This window comes from Hydractinia symbiolongicarpus, chromosome 10, assembly GCF_029227915.1.
Source record: "Hydractinia symbiolongicarpus strain clone_291-10 chromosome 10, HSymV2.1, whole genome shotgun sequence".
Classification (NCBI taxonomy): domain Eukaryota; kingdom Metazoa; phylum Cnidaria; class Hydrozoa; order Anthoathecata; family Hydractiniidae; genus Hydractinia; species Hydractinia symbiolongicarpus.
The window spans coordinates 22,374,290-22,401,056 of NC_079884.1; the positions used below are offsets into that span (position 1 = coordinate 22,374,290).

The window sequence follows — 26,767 nt, forward strand, 5'->3', positions numbered from 1 at the left end:
CGTTAAAAATGTTTTTTTTCGCGCTTTTCTAAAGAAATTAACAAAAACAAAGTTATGATGAAAAGAGCAACAAATTTTAACAAGCGTAAGTGATTTGTTTTGTTTTGACCCCGCCTGCCTATCGATTGAAATCAAAAAATTAAATTAGTTAGCTCCCAGTAACTCGAACACCGGATAACTGAAACTTTCGTTCTCTCGAACCATTTTCTTGGGTGCCTTGAACTTTCGTTAATGCGTTTTGATAAACAACTCCGGTTAACTCTAACCGCGGATAACTTGAACATTTGTTAACTCGACCCATTTTACGTTCCTTTCGAGTCTAATTTCTTTAAATAACTCGAACTTTAATCCCAGTCGTAATATGTTGAGACAGGACAGCTTCAATTTTTTGTCACCACAAGTAATAACATAGGCTATTTCTACGTTCTATTCACACCTTTTGAACTTGTCAAGGTTCAGAGCGGACTTCGAGTGGACTCAGAACCGTCGTCTCAGAGCGGACTTCGGACTTAGGTTATTTAGCTAAGCCCAAACTCCCAAAATATGCTAATTGTTGCTGACGTCAGCATCACAATTTCGCACGAATTATAGGGTCCTCTAGGGCCCCGATGTGGGTTATTTTGTAGTGCAGGCGTGCTAGAAAATGCGAATAGCACATTTTAAACACTTTCTTCCTGTCCTACGTGCGTGCAAAAGTAGCGACTGTGCAACCTGTCTGTTGCGTAGCATTCACCGTGTGAAGCTTTTGTGCATATTTTAAAAAATGACGAAGAAACTTACTTTGCGTCAATATTTGTGTCTAGAAAAGTAGATAAGTAGATGATAAGTAGAAGGGACTTTAATGCCAAGATTACACCTTTTTCCGGGATAAACCGGTTTAACTCAAACTATAATCTAATTTAAACTAAATTCGTTTAAACATTCATTTAAACGCCACCGTCGCCATTCTTGTCTATTCCGTTTTTTGTTAAATTGAATTCTCGCGTACTTTATTTTTTTAAAAACCTTGTGTTTAGCAAAATTGGGAGATGATAGCTAAGATTCTGTTTTTGCTTAAATTTACCACTTTTTGACTTTTTCAATACTATCTTTCTTTCACTGACATTGTGTCAGCTGTAAAAGTAGAGAGTACCAGCCAGTGACTTCCCACAAAGGATTTGGAAAATTTTTACTACGTTAATCACAGAGAAAACAGGTTTTTTCGATAAATATGGCTGAGGCATAAACTTTGATGTTGATGATTGACGAAATGCCTTTCAACTAATAAATGAATATTCCTAAAACATGTGCCAGGATAAAAAGATTCAATATGCAGTTTAAGTATTTGGCCAAAATTAGGAGTGAGTTCATGAGTGATGAACATGGAGACATGGGGGTGATCAGAATCTGCTCATTTTTGGATCAGAGCTTTCTTTTATTAATCAGATTCACATAATAAATTTTTAAATTTTACATCTCTAGATTGACGGAAAACACCCTTCCAGACGTCAACGATCTCATGGTTCAATGTTAAAAATCACGATAAATGTTTCCATATTGTAGTAATTTAGAAAAGCTGCATTGTTTAATTGGCATCAAAATTTAGATAAAAATTTTCCATCAGAAACCAAAAGGTAGAGAGAGATGCACATTTACATTACACGACTACAATAATATAAAAATTGATAAGAACACTAGCAATTTTAAGGGTGCTGGCACTTTGTAGAAAATGCTGTTTAAAGCTGAAAAACATAGTTCGCTAACAGCATTTGTAGCATGCATAACTAACACCAGTTTTCCCACTTTTATAACGTCAAAGAAAAGTAGTTTTCTTGGGCTATCTAACTTTGGTAGAGATGACACTAAATCTCTCTCTGAAAATCTGTCATAAGATGGGACAGGCCCAACTATTGACAAAAGACTCTTGGTTTCAAAAATTGTACCAAAAAAACAGGCCTAACTATTCACACTTTTTAGAAACAGCCACAACATGGGCCAGTCTGAATACTCCCAGAATTAAGGTAAACCTTGTAACATGGGCAACACACTGTTACGAATTTTAAAAAGATAGGCCTAGTGCTGCTGTGGACAAATGCAGTATCTATAGGAGAGGACTAAAGAGAACAAAAATTGTATGGAGGAAAATAAATCATGAATTCTCTAAATATAATCTATTACAAATATAGCTAAAGTAATGAGCAGTGCAAATACCATGTCATAAATTCTTTTTTTAAAAAAAATTGAATAAACAACACATAAATTGACAAATAAATTTTATAAATGGAATTAGTAGCACAGTCGGTACAGCGTTCAACTCATGTCCAAGTGGTTGTGGGTTTGATCCCCACATAAGGCTGTGGTCCGGTCGGGCAAGAATTTCAAAAAAGGTTTTTGTAGATCAAATGGGAGCTTTAAAGACTCCGCTCAAAACTGGTGCAGTTGATCACATAAAGTATAAATTAAGACATAATATTTTTTATCTGTCTCTAAGGTACGTAATGGGTCAAGTTGAAATAATTCCATCGAAAATTATCTTGAAAAGTAAACATAAATAGCTTAAACAATAGCTAGCTATATATACCTGTATATGTATATAACATGACATTACACTGAGCTGAATGTTATATCTTATCTGAGTCATAATTTTTTAGCTGGTTAGTTAATAGCTAATTATGTAGCATATTGAATGCACACAACAACCCAGATAAAAACATCTTCAATCATGCATTTGCTGATATGGTCTTGCACCAAGAGTTTCCAAGTAGTGTTGTTTTCGCTACCGACTCTCAGCTAGTGTCGGGGTCCTGGGGTTGTCGTTTGCTCGACCGAGACTCTTTTGGAGAGACCACGTTTTCCTTGTACTACGTTTTTTATTTATTACGAGTTCTCGAAGCCGTGAGGCAACATCGTTCTTTAGAGAAACTGTCAAATTATAGTAATAACTGTATTTTATCGAGACTTTATATATTTAATATCAACCTATCAAACTAAAGACTATTGAGCTTATACGTTGTTTGAATGAGTTGACACTAGCCATATACAGCAATATAAAAAAGTTACTGCAGTTAAGGTAGAACTTATGGAAACAATTGCTGTGCCGTGTAGGCAATCTTTCCAGGTTTCGAAAGATGACTTTTTAGCATCTAAAATGCCGGAAATATTGAAAACCTCAAACCGTTTCAAACGGATCCCCTAATCTGTCATCGTGGTAGGAAAAATAGTTGATATGTCAAATCTCCATCTCAAAGGCTCCTTAGACGCCCCTGGACACTGAAGTATGTTTCACATAATCGTTTACGGAGGAGTATTAAGCCGTATGATAATTTTTCGTCTACTGGCGTTTTTAATGTTATCTATGTTTGCTGAGCCTAACGTCACCAGCAAATAATATTGCTTCTATTCACCCATAAACTTTCACCTAAAAACAACCATGGACACCCCTTACACAAAGGAAAGGACAGAAGACGCCGTTTACTCATAATTTGCTTTAAATTTTCACATAAATCCAAATAATTTTTTTTTAGGTCTAGCTACGTTGATAACGAACGGACATTTTGTAACATAACGCAAACTTAGAGTTGTGGATGTACAATATGTTTTATTTAACTAGTTTCCAACTGCAACCGTGGTCCCAGGGTTCCTCTACGCCTATGATATCATGATGGTAATCATCCCGTCGGAATATCATTTTAGGTTCCGCAAGACATGCAAAATAACCTTGCTTAGATTTTATTTTCTTCGCGACAAGAGCACCCCAGTTTTTTATGTAAGGGTGGCCAAATGTCTATCGTTTCTTACAGAATTAGCAATTCCATATTTTGCTTCAGGTTGCATAATTGCGCAAAATTTATGAATTTAAATAATTATTATTTCTGCATCTCTAATATCTCCATCTCTAGTTATTTTTGTTCCCTCGTTGTTGATATTGATTGTTTTTTGTCTTTTCTTTCTCTTTTTTTTTTCTAATCTAGAAAATCTGCTGAGCACCTAATCTTCAACTTAAACGTAAATTTTTCCTTCCCTTTCCCGTAAATTTTAATAGTACACGTTTGTATCCAAACTATATTGTAGTTGTTGGTTAATTTAAAATCCTGCACATGCTTTAGCCGAAAGCATCGTCAACTTCCGAAAGCTAGTGAAATCATGCTTAACTGTGATTATGTAAACCACCGTAGCAATCTAGAGGAACATTGGGCTGTCGTTGGCGGTTTCAAGTCATGCTTTTAATTGATACCGAATGGCTCTTTGCTGTCTTAAATTCAATATCAATATTTATACGCTCTTCTAGGTCAAATAGTTTATCTTACCAAACAAGATGACAGAAAAAAAGGTTAGGCCTGGGACTTAGTATGTTTAGTATAATATTTAGTTGATAATGAGATTTTTACTAAGGAAGAAATGAGATTGAATCTAGTTCACAGTATTTGCCGTGTTATTGTTGTGGCGTCAATTTCGAAATGATGCAGACAACCTACAACTTTAAAATTTTCTCTTTTTTTCCCTTTCAAATTATAGAGAAATGTGCCATGTATTGCAAAAATTTGTTTACTTGATGAAATTCCCTTCAAATTATATTTTAGCTCTGTAATAAAAACTATATCGATTATAAAGGTTTATAAACGACATTCTCTGTAACAAAAAAATCATTGACAAAAATGTTTGTAGAAGCAATCTAACATATCGTCATTATTCTCTCTGAAAGAAAAAACAATGTATACTTCACTAAAAAGCTATATTTAAAAGCAGCCAGCTAAAATCTTCTCAAGTAAAATCCCAGGAACGTCAAAATCAAAAGGTGGGACACTTTTTTGGTTGAAACTATTTTGAAATGTTCGCTATATAACGGCAAAAAGCAACGATTTCGATCGACATTCTCGGACTTTATTCCAAATATTTGCCTTACTACAAGCATGGCGGCTATAAATTTCCATGGAACTTATATATGTTACGAGGATTGTGATAAATTCGAGAATTATTCAAATTAACCGGATATTAGCTATTCATATTAAAATAACCCTAACCCTTATACCTTATACCCGAGGAAAATGCATAATTAACAATTGACTATAATGTTAGAGACTGTAGAAAATGAAGATATAGAGAACAATGTAGATTATTTTTAAAATAACCGCATCATAGCTTATATTTATTCTCTTGATAAAATGAGCAGACTAAAAATTAAAAAACCCCGATAAAATGTATGTGATGAAGAACTCACTGTTTATGTCGATGTTGACAAACAAAGCATGGTTTTCCTGTTGAAGATGTTAAGCCTATTCTGTCCCGGGAGGGGGTGCAGACTCCGCCCCTCGAAGCCACCCCTGAAAATCTCTATGAAATCCTTATAGTCAGGAAAATACAATGATTTTCGTTAGAATTATCCTCATAACTTGATACTTACAACACAACTTTATTTATCGGCGGAATCTTTCTGAGAACTTTAGTCACGTGATTAATCCAATCACTCCATTTTTTTTTTATTTTACACGAAAATAGGGAAGCGGCGGATTTTCGGGATTTTTTGCCATTATTCATGCTACCTATGTAAAAACCAAATAATATGTTAATAACTTTTATTTCGTTGTCAGAAACTTTAAACAATGTAAAAATTCGCCCTAGAGCATGAGCAATTGAAATTTAAGCACATAGTGGTAAATTAGACAAATTTTACCATTCCCATGACGTCACAGAGGAAGTGCGGACATAAGCAAAAATTTATTATTGCCATTATGTTCCTTAATAACGTACTACAGAATGAATTGATACGAAAAATGTAACAGTAGACAATAAAATAGCTTTATGAAATATTCACGAGATACTGTTAGTTGACAGCACAGAAACAAATGAGCTAAAAAATTGAATCAAAAACAATGTGTATATGAAGAGGTTCCTGTGTCTAACAATCACTATATCCACAACTTAATTTAGTTAAATTTAGTAGCATGAGAATTCGCAGAAGAAACAACAAATTCTTCGACATTCTACGGAGACTCATTTATAATGCTTACTATTATGTCCACCATGATAATAGCAAACATTATTATTGCTATTATCTGCCATGAATTAGACATTCCATTCCATTAACATTAAAGCATGATTTCTGCAAGGAAAACTTATTGATAGAAAATCATATGAATGGTCACCTAAGAAATCCTAAAATGGATTTACGCCGAACATACTGTTTGACCGTTGTGAGCTGGTAAAAAGGGTAAAAAGTGTAAACAAAGCCACTGCTGGTGACTTAGTCTACAAGTTAAGGTGAACAAACATTGCCTTTTAAATTTTAGGTAGTATTGAAGGAAGCAGGTTTTTTGAATTATAGCTAGTCGGAATTGGGCTGATGGAGATTCACAAGTAAGCTAGGTAACCCTAAAGGTAACAAATGTTAGCTCTTTTAAAAACTGATTTAAAACGACTTTGTCTCACATTTACAACTATGTCGTTTTTTCTTATATTCAATTATTTTTTCCTTAGCCTGACAGTCTAAAAGGGTTAGACAAGTCGTCAGTCCAAACTTCGCCTTTCATAAAAGCTGCAGGATCTTATATTCTTATAAGAAATATAATGATAGAAATAATAACTTATGATATGAATTATTTTCATATAATATTTAAAATCAACAGACGATCGCTTTGAGTAGTATTAACACCTTTGCGTCCATTTAACGTCATCTTTAGTTAAAAGAATAGCGAAAAAAATTGATCGGATGAATGCAGATTAAATGTATTATGTTTGTAGCTAGCTGGGAGTCGATCTCCTTTAATAAGTTGTTGTTATTAAAACTATTATAACTGTACGAAACAATTATTTACGTCAGGATACTAAATGAGATCCTATATGAGGATCACTTATGTCCAGCTGCACGAAATATGCTTAATTAACGTATTGCAGTTCGATTAAAAAAGTGCAATAACGTTTACAGCATAAGAATTGTTTTAAAAAAATTGCCTCTTAAGCAAGGCTAAAATACCAATAAGTCGTTTGTTAGTTATACCTCGTGATCACTTAACTTTATGATGCTGGGATACAGGATCATCTAAAAGAAAATTAAGTTTCCTATCCGGCAGTGCTCAGGTTCACCAATAAGAGGTGGGGGTGGTCAGGAATGGGGTTTAAAGACGAAAAGTTGCCGGTGAACGATAGAGATTTTTTAAAAATTGTTGAAGATGAAGAATTTTAAATATGTTCTGAATGATATGAATGGTCTTAGTATTTTAACGTTCATTTTCAATAAAAATTAAAAGAAAAAGAAAAAAAACTTATTAATGGACAAGTTATATTAAACTAAAACTATTTCTTTGTAGAAATTATATTCGCGAGACATAGCATTGCCTTGATAATTGGATGTTGACCAATTTGTGATTAAAAAGTTTCATTGTCATGGAAATGTTCATTATATTCATTAAACTGTATATTGGAAAGCTTTCCAACTACAAACAGACATCCTTTTAACGTACACTACCTACCTGACATATATGACATGTATTTTAATGTGAAAAAATTAAAAAGAAAAATAGAAAAAACGAAACATACAAATCCTGGTGATTTTATCTTCTACTTGATGCAAAGAGATTGGTGACGAAGGTTGAATAGCAAAGGGAAGTTTAATCATCAATTCTTGACTAATTAGATTGAGGTGTGTCGGATTATATTTATTTTTGTTAAGCAATTGTGAAAAGGGTTCGAATTTATTCAGCATTATTCATCAAATTTGATGTCAATATTAAAAATAATGAGATCATAAAGGTAATAGCTATTTGCAAAACAAACCCTATAAATTTTAATAAAAAACAACAACATTGATTTTTAAAGTAACGGTAAGTCCTGGTGAGTCCTCTTGTTTAAAAGTCGTATGATTTTGGATCACAGTTTAACATTGAAACTAAAATATGTTTTTGATTCGTCCATAAATCCAGGGTAATACTTTTAGGCGATTGATAGTAGCATAAAGAATCAAGGGTTTTTTTTTCAGGACAAGAAATAAAAAAGCATTATCCAATTGTGAAATAATCTGACAAAAGTTTTTTGCTTCACCTAATTGGAGAGTTTAATTTCACTTTCCAGAGAGGGCTTTTGAGGAAGAATTGACTATGAATTTTAAGGGGTAGGGGTAATAGCGGGTAATAGAGGGGTAATAACATCATTTACTTTTTTATCTGGATAAAAATATCTACACTTTCTTTTTTTCATTTCCACCTAAAAAAGTTTAAAAAAGTTCTAATAAGTAATGTGTTCTAAAGAACTTTGAACTCGCATCGGGAATACGTAAAGATTTTAATAAGGTAATTCCACAGCATTGAATTCCATGAGAAATAATAGAAAAGGCAGCATTATTAAGAAGATTAAAGATAACACCGATAATCCAAGTGAAATGTTCGTCACTGGCTTTACATTTGCTTTTTGTAGAAGATATGAAAACTAAATTGAATTGTAATTATACAGTTTTCATTAATCAAACCAAGATGGTATAATTATGCATAAAGAACTACGCCGAAATTAAAAAGTTGATTATTAGGGAGTATGTTCTGAGGTTGAACAGTTGAGTCTGTTAGCATCAAATTGTAAGTGTGTCTTTGAGTTTTTTTTAAGTTTTTGTATCTTGGTTTAGTAAGTATTTAATGGAGTTGTAAACAAACAATTACAAATATTTTGTTGAAGATTCTTATTGTAATAACATCACTACAAAATAAATTTCAATACTCACTTTTGACGTTTCTGTTGGAGAAAAAAAATATATGTTACGACATACACGAACAGCTATATACATATTCATCCATCATATTTTCCAGTTTCCAACGTTATCAACGTAGCTTTAGATTGCAAAATTCGAGCAAATATTTTTGGTTTGTTATATTTTAAAGCAAACTGCTTTAAAACAAACTTTAGTCTAAGATTAGGCAAAGCTTTAGAAAGCTTTAAAAAAGCTAAAATAGAAAAAAATTAAGGAACTGTAAAACAAAATCTGCATTCGCGATGGAAATGGAGGTTATAAGGTACAGGAATATTTTTTGCCAGTCAGTTATTATTTCGTAAGTTTCTAAAGTTTGGTGCGAAAACTGTGGACTGGTATGATAATTATGTGATTTGGGTAGGTTAGATAATTATTTTGCCTTTATATTTCAAATTATTTAATTTTATGTATTATTTCTTTAGAACTTCTTTCGTTCTTTCACAAAATCCAACTCGGAATTTTTTAATTGTTGTTATGGGTTGTTTTTGGTTTGCTTTTGTTGTTAAAGATGCTGTTTTGGATTATGTTGTACACCCTTAGTAACTCGTTGTTGTTTGTGATTGTTATTTTTTTCTAAGTTATTATTTTTATTCGAGGTTGTTGTTTTGTTGTTTGTTTGTTATTGTTGTTGAGGGTGCTGTTTTTGGATCATGTTTTACACCCTTATCCACTTGTTGTTGTTCATAGTTGTTATTGTTTTCTAAATTATTTCTTTTATTCGAGGTTGTTGTTTTGTTTCTTGTTTGTTGTTGTTGTTTTTGAGGATGCTATTTTTAGATCATGTTGTATACCCTTACGAACTCGTTGTTGTTCATAGTTGTTATTGTTTTCTAAGTTTTTATTTTTATTTAAAAATGTTGTTGTTGTTGCAGGTTTGTTGTTGTTGCAGGTTTGTTGTTGTTGTCGTTGTTGCTGTTGTTGAGGATGTAGTTTGTTGATTTTATTTCACTCTTTTATCCACTCGTTGTTGATTTTAGTTGTTATTGTTTTCTGAGTTATTATTCTTATTTAAAGTTGCTGTTTTGTTGTTTGTTTGTCATTGTTGTTGGGGATGCTTTTTTTTGGATTATATTTTACTTTTTTATCCATTCGTTGTTGTTTGTAGTTGTTATTGTCTTCTAAGCTATTATTTTTATTTGAAGTTGTTATTGTGTTGCAAGTTTGTTGTTGTTAGTGCTGAGGACGCTGTTTTGGATAATGCTGTATACCCTTGTCAACTCGTTGTTGTTGTTATTGTTGAGGACGCAGTTTTTGGATTTTGTTTTACTCTTTTATCCAACTCGTTGTTGTTTGTAGTTGTTATTGTTTTCTAGGTTATTATTTTCATTTGAGGTTGGTGTTTTGTTGCTGGTTGGTTTGTTGTTGTTGTTAAGGGGGCTGTTTTTTGAATATGTTTACCACCTTTTTTGGTTTAATTTTTGTTTTTGTTTGTTGTTGTGTGTTTTAAATTCATCGTCACTATAAAATGCATTTATTTCTATAAATTTTGAACCTTTCAATTGACGTATAACAGTTGTCCAAAATTTGAATGTTTAAACAGTCTTTTGTTTTAAAACTTTTAAGGCCCAAAGGTACTTGTTTAGAGAGTTTACCACCTTCCAATATGCCCCTATTTTGATCTACTGTTTTTGATTTTTTAGTTGATCTTATTATTACTATTATTTTTTTGTTTGATTGTCAATGTTCGTTCTTCATTTGTTTGTTGTTTGTAGTGATTTTTTACTTTGGGTTTTCCTTTATTTCTTTGTTATTTTTGATAACACAACTTTTTGCTGCTGTAAACTGCTAATAATTTCATTTTTTCCACTAATTATATTTTTGTTGCTGCTTTTCATTGCTTCTTTTACGTGCTTATTAGTTTTCATTCGTGTTTTTTATTAGCTTCCTTCTGTTAGCTGTTGATGGATGGCGATGAATTTATTTTTGTTTTTTCGTTGTTGCTTTTGTATTTTTCTACCTTCGTTATCGCTTGTTGTGTTATTGATCTGTTTTTCTACCTTTGCGGTTTATTTATACAATCACGATAGCGCGATGGTTGCTCGGGCTCATGTTTTGTTCGACGTTTCTTCAACAGTGGTTTCAGGCAATCCGTTTTAATTAATTCCCAATCTTCTGTTAATAATTTCTTATAATCTATTGCACATTATATTTTGTATTATCTTCAAATTGTTCAGTGTAACATATTCTTTCCAGGAAGAAAGCCGAATTAGAAAAACATTGAACCTTAAGAACTAAGAACCTGTTCTAATGATTATTCGCGATAAGACAATGAATGTATGTTTGACTGCTTGCAGCTTAGAGGAAATAAAAAGAGATGAAAAAAATTTAGGGTTAAGTAACAAAGCAACTTTATTGAAAAATTCCGTTTTGAAAAAGATAGTTTTAAGAAAAAATACATAAATAGTAAAATTTGAAATATTTTTTATCGCATTCTTTAACAACAACTTTTCATTCAGAAATTAACCAACCAGAGAAAAGTATAATTGTTTACTCAAAGCCAATCATAACTGTAGATATCAATTTACGAATAATTTATGCACAAAATCCGCCAAAGTTTAAAATTAAGTTTCTACAATTAGAACCTCGCGGTTCAAAACCTAAATAAAGAGAGAACTGCGGGTACAAGCTCAATTCATTTTTTGCATAGTATGCAGAGAAAATATGGTAGCGGTATTTATCTTCAAGTTTCACATTTTTAGAAAGGCCTGTTTTAAGCATTACATTGCCATGCAATGACGCTACAATAAAAGTAGTAATTAAGATTTTATTTTTATTACTGGGTCATTCTGTACGTGCTGTCAATACACGAAGCAAATACGTAATTAGTTTTTGTGTGTGGAGTGGAATTATAACAACCTAATTACAGGAATTCTGACCTGGTGTATATTTAATAGTTCTAACGCTTATATAAAAAATGCAAGAGAATAAATAGGAGCCTGTATTTCGTCGGGGTGATAACATCAGTTGAGTTGACCTGGTGAGACTTTTTAGAATTATTTTAGGATTTATTCTATCTGAAATACAATGTATTGTATCTGAAATTGAAATATTCCTTAAAGTTGGTATTGCAATACGAAAGCCCATGTTTTTTGTGTTTTTTTTATTTTTTTATGAGCTTTTTTTTACTTTTTTATTGCGCATACTTGCATAACGGGCCAGCCCAAGGTAACAATCCGCTTAAATCGGGTTGAAGAAGCGAAAAAAGGGTATAAAAGTTGTAACTTCGCACATGCAATCTACTTCTAATATATAGCGATATTTGCATTTTAGTGGGTTGACCCACATGACTTGATGAGCTAGCACTGTATGGATCCGCCGTGTATTCTTTAGTTAAGTATCCCTATTTTTACTTTTCATACCAACCCAAGCTAATTGTTCCAATGAAATATTTTGCATCAACGAAAAACCTGTGCATGAAAATTAATAAAACCATAAATGTAAAATTGATTAACCAGCTGGAAATTATTTTAAGTGGTAATAATTTTCTTTTTAATTAAACACGTACCTTTTGCATAACCAATATCCATCTGGTCGTTTTTTTATACATAAGGGAAGAAATTTAACAGCAAGGAAATATGGCGCATATAGCGGGATTAAATATAAAATATAACTTTGGCGCCAATTTATTTTGCCTGATGACAAAAACACTTTTTTTAAAAACAAAACAAAACAGTCTTCTCTATAATAATAGTCGTATTTTGTCTGCTCCTGTCATTTTCAGGAAATTGAATATAGACCTAAGAGTGTAAAGTAAGTTGACATAATTATAGATAATTATGTCAAAAATCTTTTCAAATAAAGCAGTTGCTAAAAACATCTCTTGCTTCGGACGTCTAAATAAAAATTTGTGTAATTAAAAATAAAACAAAAGCGATTTGAAAAATGTGAATTAAAAATTAGAAAAACGGTAATTAAAGTTTGATTTATTTACACTCAAACATGTGGGCTAGCTTGTATTCATCGTTACAACAAAAAGTTGACTAGTTTGTGTTACTTTCACATGAAACTACTGGTAACAACTACGGAAATAGTGCGACGAGCGGAAATAAAATTTTTGTGTTTCGTTACATAGATACATACCAATAAGCTCTTGTATAAAATTGTGAAAATAAGATAACGTAATGAAGCTACGCGAGTAACAACACACTTGGCTGTTTATCCTTTAAGATAACTAGCTGCTGCCATTATGGTGAAAGTAGCAGGGTAGCTGAAGCCACCATTTATTTTTGAGATAAAATTGTGGTTAAGGTTAGCTAGGTGTATCTTTAGGTGTATCTTAAAGTAATCCAGTGAATTTAAAAATTGGGCTACAGTTGAATATTGTACCGATCGATTTTCAAAGATTTTGTAAAATCTTATTTCATAGATGAAAAAACGATATTTGATATCACTAGTCAGTGGCCCGTGGAAAAATCCACGGGTTCACCCGTCCTTTATTGACCGTAATTCGTATGTGTCGCTACTGCGGTTTCCATTTTGCCTGACAGTCAGGCGCATACGGGTATTACAATATAGACTAGCCGGGGTAAGCCACAAGTGAAGGTGTGACCCGGCGTTGAACACTCTGTTGAGCGCTTACTAAGAGCCGTAAACTGTGTTACACGATCAGGTAGAGCGCTTTAGTACAGGTATACAATATGTCGTAAATCAAGTGAAGCGCGACTGTAACATTTATTTAAAAAAAAACTTTCCCGCAACGATAGCTGAAATAAAAACAGAGTTTACAAACCGTTATTACCCCGTCATAGCAAAAACAGTCGGTTTATTATTTTATTATTTATCACTATTATTTTATATTGAGAAATAAGATTTATTTAAGACACCAGGCTTAGCTCTTAGTACAGGCGCATAGGGATAATACCCTTTTGAAAAACACTTCATTGCAGCCTGTTTAAATAAAAACAATCCATTGTTAACACACGGCTGAGCGGTTAGTACAGTTAAACAGAGTTGAACGGGCATTAGGCATATTACCCTTTTCCAAAAAAATGTATCGCAGCTTCGGTTTAAATAAAACACAGGAAGAAGCTTGTTGTTACCCTGTCCATTTAAAAATATCACTCAGTCATTTAATTTTGCAGAATAAGTTTTCATGACAGTAGTAAAAGGTGTAGCTACCTAACTGACTTAAGCATAATAATTTTGTTGTAGCTAGCTAAAAGCTGCATTTGGCTACTCTCACTTTTTTTTATATATTCATCTTAACATGTAAAAACATCCTATAGATACAAGTATTTAGAAGAGAAAAAGGTCAACAGGAGACTTACCGGACAACATCACCTCAAAACTAAAATGGAAATGGAAGTTATAAGGTACAGGAATATTTTTTGCCAGTTAGTTATTCTTTCTTAAGTTTCCAAAGTTTGGTGCGAAAACTGTGGACTGGTATGATAATTATGTGATTTGGGTAGGTTAGATAATTGTTTTGCCTTTATATTTCAAATTATTTAATTTTATGTATTATTTCTTTAGAACTTCTTTCGTTCTTTCACAAAATCCAACTCGGAATTTTTTAGTTGTTGTTATGGGTTGTTTTTGGTTTGCTTTTGTTGTTAAAGATGCTGTTTTGGATTATGTTGTACACCCTTAGTAACTCGTTGTTGTTTGTGATTGTTATTTTTTTCTAAGTTATTATTTTTATTCGAGGTTGTTGTTTTGTTGTTTGTTTGTTATTGTTGTTGAGGGTGCTGTTTTTGGATCATGTTTTACACCCTTATCCACTTGTTGTTGTTCATAGTTGTTATTGTTTTCTAAGTTATTTCTTTTATTCGAGGTTGTTGTTTTGTTTCTTGTTTGTTGTTGTTGTTTTTGAGGATGCTATTTTTAGATCATGTTGTATACCCTTACGAACTCGTTGTTGTTCATAGTTGTTATTGTTTTCTAAGTTTTTATTTTTATTTAAAAATGTTGTTGTTGTTGCAGGTTTGTTGTTGTTGCAGGTTTGTTGTTGTTGTCGTTGTTGCTGTTGTTGAGGATGTAGTTTGTTGATTTTATTTCACTCTTTTATCCACTCGTTGTTGATTTTAGTTGTTATTGTTTTCTGAGTTATTATTCTTATTTAAAGTTGCTGTTTTGTTGTTTGTTTGTCATTGTTGTTGGGGATGCTTTTTTTTGGATTATATTTTACTTTTTTATCCATTCGTTGTTGTTTGTAGTTGTTATTGTTTTCTAGGTTATTATTTTCATTTGAGGTTGGTGTTTTGTTGCTGGTTGGTTTGTTGTTGTTGTTAAGGGGGCTGTTTTTTGAATATGTTTACCACCTTTTTTGGTTTAATTTTTGTTTTTGTTTGTTGTTGTGTGTTTTAAATTCATCGTCACTATAAAATGCATTTATTTCTATAAATTTTGAACCTTTCAATTGACGTATAACAGTTGTCCAAAATTTGAATGTTTTAACAGTCTTTTGTTTTAAAACTTTTAAGGCCCAAAGATATTTGTTTAGAGAGTTTACCACCTTCCAATATGCCCCTATTTTGATCTACTGTTTTTGATTGTTTAGTTGATCTTATTATTACTATTATTTTTTTGTTTGATTGTCAATGTTCGTTCTTCATTTGTTTGTTGTTTGTAGTGATTTTTTACTTTGGGTTTTCCTTTATTTCTTTGTTATTTTTGATAACACAACTTTTTGCTGCTGTAAACTGCTAATAATTTCATTTTTTCCACTAATTATATTTTTGTTGCTGCTTTTCATTGCTTCTTTTACGTGCTTATTAGTTTTCATTCGTGTTTTTTATTAGCTTCCTTCTGTTAGCTGTTGATGGATGGCGATGAATTTATTTTTGTTTTTTCGTTGTTGCTTTTGTATTTTTCTACCTTCGTTATCGCTTGTTGTGTTATTGATCTGTTTTTCTACCTTTGCGGTTTATTTATACAATCACGATAGCGCGATGGTTGCTCGGGCTCATGTTTTGTTCGACGTTTCTTCAACAGTGGTTTCAGGCAATCCGCTTTAATTAATTCCCAATCTTCTGTTAATAATTTCTTATAATCTATTGCACATTATATTTTGTATTATCTTCAAATTGTTCAGTGTAACATATTCTTTCCAGGAAGAAAGCCGAATTAGAAAAACATTGAACCTTAAGAACTAAGAACCTGTTCTAATGATTATTCGCGATAAAGACAATGAATGTATGTTTGACTGCTTGCAGCTTAGAGGAAATAAAAAGAGATGAAAAAAATTTAGGGTTAAGTAACAAAGCAACTTTATTGAAAAATTCCGTTTTGAAAAAGATAGTTTTAAGAAAAAATACATAAATAGTAAAATTTGAAATATTTTTTATCGCATTCTTTAACAACAACTTTTCATTCAGAAATTAACCAACCAGAGAAAAGTATAATTGTTTACTCAAAGCCAATCATAACTGTAGATATCAATTTACGAATAATTTATGCACAAAATCCGCCAAAGTTTAAAATTCACCAAATTAAACAAGCACAGTGCAGTTTGATTAGAATTATTTTCCCCTATAGGTTCCCCACCCTGGCAAGAGTTCATGTGAGATCGGCCCGGCCCCCTGAATATCCTACTTCCAAGCATGGTATTTAACCGTATATCATAAAACACCACCATAGGGAGGGTGTGGTGGGCACATGAACTCTTGCCAGGGTGGGGAACCTATAGGGGAAAATAATTCTAATCAAACTGCACTGTGCTTGTTTAATTTGGTGAATTATTTTCCCCACTCGGTTCCGGCACCCTGGCAAGAATCCATATGAGACTTCAAAGCTAGGTTAAATACCAGTAAAGGGTATATTAAAACAACAATATACAAGACTCAGGTGAAATCATAACACAAAATATATGTACACCACAAAAAATTAAACCACCACTCTATATCATACACATAAATAAAGTTTAATCAAATGTTGGATTCCATCAAAATATGCTGTCCAAAATTGGTCGTAACAGGCTTATTGTAAAACCTTGCAAAAGTGCTACCATTGGACCAACCCGCCGCTTTTCCAATATCTAAAAGAGACAAACCAGTTTGTTTTGATTTTGATGTAGAAGCAGCACGAGTTGAGTGTGCCTTAAAAACATTTGTGTCCAGCCCTGCAGCTTGCAACATTTTACAGGTCCACCTAGCAATAGTTGCAGATGTTACAGCTTTGTGGGGTGAAACATAACTTATGAAAAGCCTTTTCTCATTGTTGCGTAGATTATTAGTTCTAGCAAGGTATTCTGTAAGGTTTTGCACAACACAGACTTTCCTGTTAGTGGGATATGCAAGAAATTCCAATGGTTTCTGGTGATTTTTCGGTCTACTTTGTTTAAGTAAACTGTGAATAAAGAAGACACATTTTTCATTTTCCTGGTGCAAACTATCTAAAGATAAAACACTGAGTGTCTGTGATCGTTGACCACTAAGAACACACATCAAGACAGCTAAACGTTGCGTTAATAATTGTAAAGATAACTCTTCTGGTGGTGGCAAAGAGTCAAGGTACCTCAACACGACATCCACATCAAAAGTGATTGTATATCGAGGAAGAGTTGGTCGTTCCTTGAAAATGCCACGCAATAAACGTTTGATTATAGGTTGGTTGCCAAACGTTATCCCATGGTCAGGTTTGAGTATAGATGATAGAGCAGATCTGGCTGTATTCAAAGCAGAGTATTCTAACTTGGTGGAGTAAAATAACTCAGCTAAAAATTCTGCACCTGCAACTGTAGGAGCTGAGGTTGGATCAAGGTTTTTGGTGCTGCAATATTCAAGCCATTTCTTGATATAAGGTGCATATTGCTTCCTTGTTCCGGAAGTCCATGATTTAATAAGCAAAGACTTTACCTTGTCAGAAACATCAAATTGCACAATCAGGTTCGAATCAGCATCAGTGGAAATAGTCATAGTGGGGTTACCAAATGAGATAGGACTGTATGATGAGGTAATATTGTCACACCACCACTGTATATCTGCTATTGCATTAGCAGACAAAGTAGTGTATGAATCAAAATTGCCATAGTTGTTTCTTAATGAGTCTATCTTCAAAATACCTCGAATATCAAAAATTCTTAAAGTTTTATTATGATGGTGTGTTATACCAGTTCACTTGTCTCCCTAACGGTTTGTGTTCTGGACCACGAAAATTTACGAAGCTTCTTAAACCACCTCTTGCTGTCTTAAGATCATCCCAGTGCTTAGTTTTAAGGTTTGATATATATGTACTTACATTGAGGGCAGCAGTTATTTGCTGCTTCTGTTGAAGGGCTTCCGATGACTTTGTTGTGGTTTCTTGCCCTTCTCTAAAAAATTCTGGTTATCTTTCCTGAATGTTGTCGTTGAGCTAGGGATTTTACTAAACCTTCCAACATAAGGATATGATTGATATTTCCTGCTATTGTTGTGGCTATATGTACTGGATGAGGACAAGGCAAGCTTTGAGGCTTCCTGGGCTTCTCTCATACCCTTTTGTAAATCATCCTCAAGCAGAAATTCATTGCATGGTCTACTGGGGTTACATAGATCCCGGTATTGAGGGTTCAAAGAGGTGCGAACATTTTGTTTTCTTCTATTATTTAGGTCTGTATTGACTGACCCGAGTAATGTTATTGCATCAAGACAATTCATGACAACATCCTTCGAATTCAAGGGCTTTTTCCCTTCATCAGACTGTAAAACTTTTTCAACCACCTCTATAATGGCTGATGTTGCACTCAACAGTGTTTGCTGTGTGTTGTACAAATTTCTCTCATTACGTTTTTGAAATTCTGAAAAACTTTTGAGATTAAAAATGCATTTGTTCATCTTTGGCACAGCTATTTTAGTACAGTTTTCAGGCAGCAAGTGCCTTTTCCCTATCTTCTTTTTTACCTCTGGAATAAGACATTTTTCCAGGAAATGAGATGTAACTCTAGTGGCAACATTTTCTTTGATTTTTTTACCAAGGTCTAATGATTGTGGCATTTCATTATCCACTTGTAAGAGGATGTCTTCTGCAACATCCAAATCACGGTAGCGTTTGCCACCATGTTTATTTGGAGTAAATAAATCTGACATATTATCTCCAGGGATAGTGTTCTCAAGGGAATGCCTTGGTAAGTTATTTTCATCATTGTTGTCATTATCATGCTCAGAAGAAGTATCTCCTGGTATATTATCCTCGTCATCAACAAGACGGTATTTGTCAGCATGGACAGACAGGGAATCGTCAGATGGAGGCAGTGGTCTCCTCTTTTGTCCATGCAGTAAAGGAGAGAACTCTTTTCTTATTGCACTGAGTACATCTGCAATAATTGCTTGTCTCATATCGTTGTCTGTGCCTTCGACATTTGTTGTATTAGGAGAAGTAACTGTAGTATCATTTGCATTTGAATTTTCAGCCATGCTTTCAGCTGTATACAGGGACTAAAAACTGTTAAAACTTTCAAAATACAATCAGTTGTAAATAAATGATGATATCAGAAATCTACAAAAAATAAACCACAGTGAACTGTGGTGCAGAAATCCAAGATAAAAGTCAATATAAAACTTATCTTATCTGTTTTTCTTTTTTCGCGTGCTGCTTGTTTATCGTAGGATTTCGGAAGAACAAGTCAGAGGATATTCGGGGGGCCGGGCCGATCTCATATGGATTCTTGCCAGGGTGCCGGAACCGAGTGGGGAAAATAATTAAGTTTCTACAATTAGAACCTCGCGGTTCAAAACCTAAATAAAGAGAGAACTGCGGGTACAAGCTCAATTCATTTTTTGCATAGTATGCAGAGAAAATATGGTAGCGGTATTTATCTTCAAGTTTCACATTTTTAGAAAGGCCTGTTTTAAGCATTACATTGCCATGCAATGACGCTACAATAAAAGTAGTAATTAAGATTTTATTTTTATTACTGGGTCATTCTGTACGTGCTGTCAATACACGAAGCGAATACGTAATTAGTTTTTGTGTGTGGAGTGGAATTATAACAACCTAATTACAGGAATTCTGACCTGGTGTATATTTAATAGTTCTAACGCTTATATAAAAAATGCAAGAGAATAAATAGGAGCCTGTATTTCGTCGGGTTGATAACATCAGTTGAGTTGACCTGGTGAGACTTTTTAGAATTATTTTAGGATTTATTCTATCTGAAATACAATGTATTGTATCTGAAATTGAAATATTCCTTAAAGTTGGTATTGCAATACGAAAGCCCATGTTTTTTGTGTTTTTTTTTAATTTTTTTATGAGCTTTTTTTTACTTTTTTATTGCACATACTTGCATAACGGGCCAGCCCAAGGTAACAATCCGCTTAAATCGGGTTGAAGAAGCGAAAAAAGGGTATAAAAGTTGTAACTTCGCACATGCAATCTACTTCTAATATATAGCGATATTTGCATTTTAGTGGGTTGACCCACATGACTTGATGAGCTAGCACTGTATGGATCCGCTGTGTATTCTTTAGTTAAGTATCCCTATTTTTACTTTTCATACCAACCCAAGCTAATTGTTCCAATGAAATATTTTGCATCAACGAAAAACCTGTGCATGAAAATTAATAAAACCATAAATGTAAAATTGATTAACCAGCTGGAAATTATTTTAAGTGGTAATAATTTTCTTTTTAATTAAACACGTACCTTTTGCATAACCAATATCCATCTGGTCGGTTTTTTATACATAAGGGAAGAAATTTAACAGCAAGGAAATATGGCGCATATAGCGGGATTAAATATAAAATATAACTTTGGCGCCAATTTATTTTGCCTGATGACAAAAACACTTTTTTAAAAACAAAACAAAACAGTCTTCTCTATAATAATAGTCGTATTTTGTCTGCTCCTGTCATTTTCAGGAAATTGAATATAGACCTAAGAGTGTAAAGTAAGTTGACATAATTATAGATAATTATGTCAAAAATCTTTTCAAATAAAGCAGTTGCTAAAAACATCTCTTGCTTCGGACGTCTAAATAAAAATTTGTGTAATTAAAAATAAAACAAAAGCGATTTGAAAAATGTGAATTAAAAATTAGAAAAACGGTAATTAAAGTTTGATTTATTTACACTCAAACATGTGGGCTAGCTTGTATTCATCGTTACAACAAAAAGTTGACTAGTTTGTGTTACTTTCACATGAAACTACTGGTAACAACTACGGAAATAGTGCGACGAGCGGAAATAAAATTTTTGTGTTTCGTTACATAGATACATACCAATAAGCTCTTGTATAAAATTGTGAAAATAAGATAACGTAATGAAGCTACGCGAGTAACAACACACTTGGCTGTTTATCCTTTAAGATAACTAGCTGCTGCCATTATGGTGAAAGTAGCAGGGTAGCTGAAGCCACCATTTATTTTTGAGATAAAATTGTGGTTAAGGTTAGCTAGGTGTATCTTTAGGTGTATCTTAAAGTAATCCAGTGAATTTAAAAATTGGGCTACAGTTGAATATTGTACCGATCGATTTTCAAAGATTTTGTAAAATCTTATTTCATAGATGAAAAAACGATATTTGATATCACTAGTCGGTGGCCCGTGGAAAAATCCACGGGTTCACCCGTCCTTTATTGACCGTAATTCGTATGTGTCGCTACTGCGGTTTCCATTTTGCCTGACAGTCAGGCGCATACGGGTATTACAATATAGACTAGCCGGGGTAAGCCACAAGTGAAGGTGTGACCCGGCGTTGAACACTCTGTTGAGCGCTTACTAAGAGCCGTAAACTGTGTTACACGATCAGGTAGAGCGCTTTAGTACAGGTATACAATATGTCGTAAATCAAGTGAAGCGCGACTGTAACATTTATTTAAAAAAAAACTTTCCCGCAACGATAGCTGAAATAAAAACAGAGTTTACAAACCGTTATTACCCCGTCATAGCAAAAACAGTCGGTTTATTATTTTATTATTTATCACTATTATTTTATATTGAGAAATAAGATTTATTTAAGACACCAGGCTTAGCTCTTAGTACAGGCGCATAGGGATAATACCCTTTTGAAAAACACTTCATTGCAGCCTGTTTAAATAAAAACAATCCATTGTTAACACAAGGCTGAGCGGTTAGTACAGTTAAACAGAGTTGAACGGGCATTAGGCATATTACCCTTTTCCACAAAAATGTATCGCAGCTTCGGTTTAAATAAAACACAGGAAGAAGCTTGTTGTTACCCTGTCCATTTAAAAATATCACTCAGTCATTTAATTTTGCAGAATAAGTTTTCATGACAGTAGTAAAAGGTGTAGCTACCTAACTGACTTAAGCATAATAATTTTGTTGTAGCTAGCTAAAAGCTGCATTTGGCTACTCTCACTTTTTTTTATATATTCATCTTAACATGTAAAAACATCCTATAGATACAAGTATTTAGAAGAGAAAAAGGTCAACAGGAGACTTACCGGACAACATCACCTCAAAACTAAAATGGCTTCCGAGCATGTTTTCTCGTTGTTTATCCGGTTCTGGCGTGATTCCGAAGTTATGCTGCGTCCAACCGAAAAACGGAGGACCGTAAAAATCGGGGCCCGCGACAATTTTCCGAAAAAAGCTGCGCGCAACCATTTTGAACAGAATACACTAGCCGTTAACCCGTGGAAAAATCCACGGGGTCGCCCGTCCTTTATTTATCGCATTTTGTGTTTTCGTAACAGGACGCGACTTTCGCGGACAGACAGACAGATGGAATACGGCTGTTATTAAAGAGACTAGCCTGTGGGAAAATCCACGAGTTCGCCTGTCCTTTAAATTTACCCGTCGCAAAAAAGTGGACAAAATTATATCGCATTTGGTATTGGTGCTCATTTTAAGAATTTCGTGTTTCCGTTACGGGACGCGGCGTTCGCGGACACACAGACAAAATACGGCTATTATTAAAGAGATTGAAAACTAGTCATGATGGGTTGATGTCTGATACCGGGCCATTGGGCGTTGCTGGCAACATCTCAGACACACCTAATATGTGGTCTTAAGTACCATGGCAGTGAGCAAATATAATTTGAAAAATAATTCCAAACTCTTTAACCCCACTTCTTTTTGGTGTCGATGATTTCTAAAAACCACACGTTTCATGTAAATTAAAAGACCTATATATTCAGTAAAATTTTAATAATGACTTGAAAAAATTGCTATTTTTAGAGACTTCAATAAACCGTTTTATCTGGTCCAGAGAAATTTAAAGTTGTTCTAGTCGGAATATTCAACTTAAAATTAAATATTCCGGATCGTTATGTCAAAATAATTTGATCAGAAGATATATTTCATTTTAGAAAAAATCTTATCGCCCTCCTTTAAAAAAATTTTTTTGATAATTTTTTTGTGTCACATTTTTATTGAAAAGTTAGCAAAGGTAGCTTATGGTAGGTGTGCAAACATAAGTCGCCAATTGCGTTGTTATACTGATGGGTTAAGTGTTAAAAACTAAATGGGTTTTCTCGTTTTTAAAACGGTGAAAGTTCGATAAATATTTCTTTTAATTTATGTTAATGTTTAGGATACATCAGAGAATAACTTATAAATAAATGCTATTGTTTGGGGGTTTTAGTTCTTAGAATATCGTAGAACTTGTTAAAAAAAGGTCCGAAATCCTTTTTACAAAATTCCTAAAATTGTGCCATATTGTTCGTCGTTAATTTATTCGTTCGCTTGTTGAAAAAAAGTTTTTGTTCTTGAATTAACTTTTTTTTAGGTTCATTTTAGTTTAATCTTTTTGTCTAATTTACATTTATAATAGAGAACAAGAATAGTTAAACAAGCGATTTCCAAGCAGAGACGACTGCCATCTAGAATAAAAACTCCCGCGTAAAGCGGGTAACATTGAAGTAATTCTGACTTTATTACATTGCTTGATTGAAATTTTGATAGGGGAGTCGTGGGGAAGTGTTTGTATATGTCAAAAAGTTTGGTAAAATTTCGAGTTTTGACATTGTTGCTCTGTCTACAATTAAATCGCTGGAAACAGAGGTAGCTATAGCAACTTTAATATCTCTATAGCTCAGCCCTTGGCATAAGTGGCACATCCCTGAGACTTAAAATCGGACAAAATCTAAAATATATTTAAACGAAAAACCATTTCAATATGATGGAGGAGAAGTGATCGAAGTGGAGAAAAAACACCATCTGTAAGGGTAAAGGGAGTAGGTAAGGTTTCCATTTCTATCATCACCCATTCTGAATTAAGGAGTGTAATAAATAAACGACTAGGTCAAGTAGCTACAAGAAATTATATTTACTTTATACCCTGCTTGTGAATTTTTTTTTAAATAATGACTTTGTTGTTGCTTTCTTCCTTCTTCTTGGGGGGGGGGGGGGGGTAAATAAGTTACGATCTGTAAAATCGAAAGTTTGTCTTGACCAGGAAACGAAGACAGCACGAGGAGCTACATTTATAATAAAAAGTGCATGTTACGAGTTTTCAGGAGGTAATTAATGCCTTTGAACCCCCCCCCCCTCCCCTCCCTTCCCCCAACGTTTTTTTTAAAAAAACTTTTTAATGCTATGTTGCATGGCTACGATACTTATTGAATTTCAAAACTTATTTATTAGACACCTGTATGCCAAATCTTTAGGTAGCAAACCTTTCAGAGGCCTTGATATTGGCTATTATCTCGAAACTACCACTAAAAATCTGAATGAAACCCTTATAATAGGGAAAATATAATAAATCTTGTTAGAATTTATCTTTGAACTTGAAACTTACAACACAACTTTGTTTTGCCACGAAGAATAATTTTAGATGTTTTGGACACGTGATTAATCCGATTTCCCGATTTTTTGAATTTTACCCGAGAATCAGAAAAAACGGATTTTCGGGCAATTTTTTGACAAATTTTCATGCGATCTATGTAAAAATCAGAAAATATGATAAATAACATCTACTTAGCTTTAAGAAACTTCCAACAGAATAAAAAAATTCGCTCTAGAACTGAAGTAATTGAATTTTAAGCAGATAGTGGCATTTTAAACAAATTTCCAGGTTTTGATAACGTCACAGAAAATGTGCTGACGCAAGCAAAAAATTATTGCAGCCATTTTGTTCCTTTTGTTGACGTACTATAAGTGTGGTAAGTTTGATTTAATTTGGACAAGACTATGTAAAGTTATTAAGGGGGGTGAATTCCCCCTGGTCATAATATTCGAAAAACCCCGCACCGAATATAGGGTTTTAAGATGATTTTAGATGTTGTTTTTCTCCTCGGTACTATTAAGTTTTTTCCCCTGCTCAAACATCTTAATAGTTATTTCAATTTTTAAAGTTTCCAGTCTCATTAAACATTTGGGCGAACTCATATTTAAATTTAAATATATATTATTGTTCCCAGGAACTGTGCAATTCCAAAAGGTCAATTAGACTAATATTTTTTTAATGGTGGATGGATTAAACAACATAGATACGATTTCAAAACAAGACTTAGTTCATCTATTCTATGTGAGACAACAAAAAACAGATTTTCGTGTGCTCGATTAGAAAATCGTGTAACAGTTAATTTATTAATCCTCAGGCAGTAAAATACCTATCCACAAGTGGTTTGTTACGTCAAAATAACAGTGACATTATTTTGAATGGACACTGATTATCTCTAATGAAATTTAGAACATCCAGTTTATATTAAAGCGATAAACACTGCTTGAAGTAAAATAGAATTGCTAGTAAGTCATTGTTAATACGTATATATATCTTGTTAAGTTTGTTTACAAGGAGAATTTTGCATCAGAAATCTATCGAATGTATGGTTAAAACTAAGCTACTTTTGGATTCCTGATAAACAGGAGTGAAAAAATAGGGAAAGGGTTGTTGGACTGGGTTGGTTAGACCTCACTGATAAACGGTAGTGAAAAAATGGGGAAAAGGTTGTTAAACGGGGTGGTTGGACCTCACATCAAAAAGAAGGATGAAAGAAGTTTAGCAGTTATAGCTACATAGATGAGAATGAATGAGAAAAAAAAAAGGTTTTCAACATTAACCTTGTAGAACTAGATTATTAAGTTTCTAAACAATTTGCTTCGTTTACGAAATTCATCGATTGTTACAATGATGTTGCGGTTAGCATAAACATTGGACCTGGTGTACTGTTTTAATAATTATAGGAACACTTTGTCTATTTGATTTGTTCTGTTACAAGGTGTAAATCCGAATTTACAGTTAAATTCTCAATCTAGTTCGAGTAATAAATTCCCTTGTATGGTTAAGGGAACAATTTATTTTTGAAATCTTTAAAATCTGTGTCACAAAGTTCCATGTTTGTCTCCTTTTTTCTACTCCTTAATTTTTTTAATTTCAAAAAAATAATTTTTTAATTTTCTATTTAGTAACAAAAAAGTTTATGGATGGTGTGAGAAAGACGCATGGAATGTGCTACATCGCCTGTTGAATTTTCTCAAGTCCGTCTCATAGAACATCAGAAAAATTGTAAACAAATTGTAACAGTTGAAACAAGACAGGAAAGTGCATGCTGTTCCACAATCGTGAGAAGAGAAGATTATAAAGACATTCAGCTTCACGACAATTCAAAGGAAACATCAAATGAACTTAATCTTGTTGTGAAATGGAAAAACTTTCCTCCAAATCCACCGCCATTAATATTTTTTCCTAATAAGATGCATGATATACCTCGGGATAGGGATAAAATATCCCATTTTCATGTTGAAATGGAAAACAACAATGTAATAGTAACAATGACAATGGATAAGAAAACATACACGGGAATTCTATACCAAGTTCACACGTAGTTATCCCATGTGAGACAAATAAACTGATTTATATAAAGACCAAATTAATAACGGATAGATTTTTGCGAATTTGATGAATTTTAGGTATTTTCTGCAAAAATATAAGTTGTGATTCAAATAAAAGTTTGAATTCTTGCAAATCTGCAAAAGCACATCCTCGCGAAAACTGCAAATCAAATTTTGTAAAGGTTACAAATTATGTAAAGGTTTAACATGTCTTGAATATCTTTGTTTACCGCGTCCGTTTATTTACCTTTTTGGACGAACTGAATAACTTCGGAACAACAGCAATTTACGTTGATATAAGTTCTGTGAGTTTCTACTGGACAGTCAGATTATAAATTTGTTTGTTTTGTTTTTGGTATGTCGGGGTCTTCATTTAACGTCATATTTAGCCCTTGACTGGC

At 33.2% G+C, this 26,767-nt stretch overlaps 1 protein-coding gene across 5 annotated transcripts; it reads left to right on the top strand.

Moving 5' to 3' along the window:
* Nucleotides 1–64: 64 nt before the first annotated feature.
* LOC130662670 (uncharacterized) lies at nt 65–26,565 on the top strand. 5 transcript variants are annotated; one of them, XM_057461576.1, is made up of 2 exons: nt 65–85; nt 25,941–26,565. In XM_057461576.1, the coding sequence occupies exon 2, from the start codon at nt 25,977–25,979 to the stop codon at nt 26,358–26,360; it is 384 nt and encodes a 127-aa protein (XP_057317559.1). In that variant the 5' UTR covers nt 65–85; nt 25,941–25,976; the 3' UTR covers nt 26,361–26,565. The 5 variants fall into 5 exon arrangements, with proteins under 5 accessions (XP_057317559.1, XP_057317560.1, XP_057317557.1 ...); XM_057461577.1 differs by lacking the exon at nt 65–85 and adding an exon at nt 7,465–7,806; XM_057461574.1 differs by lacking the exon at nt 65–85 and adding an exon at nt 8,138–8,540.
* Nucleotides 26,566–26,767: the final 202 nt, after the last annotated feature.

What these genes read in the sequence shown, in the direction of transcription:
- LOC130662670 (XM_057461576.1), top strand. Translation starts at nt 25,977, where the DNA reads ATGGAATGTGCTACATCGCCTGTTGAATTTTCTCAAGTCCGTCTCATA.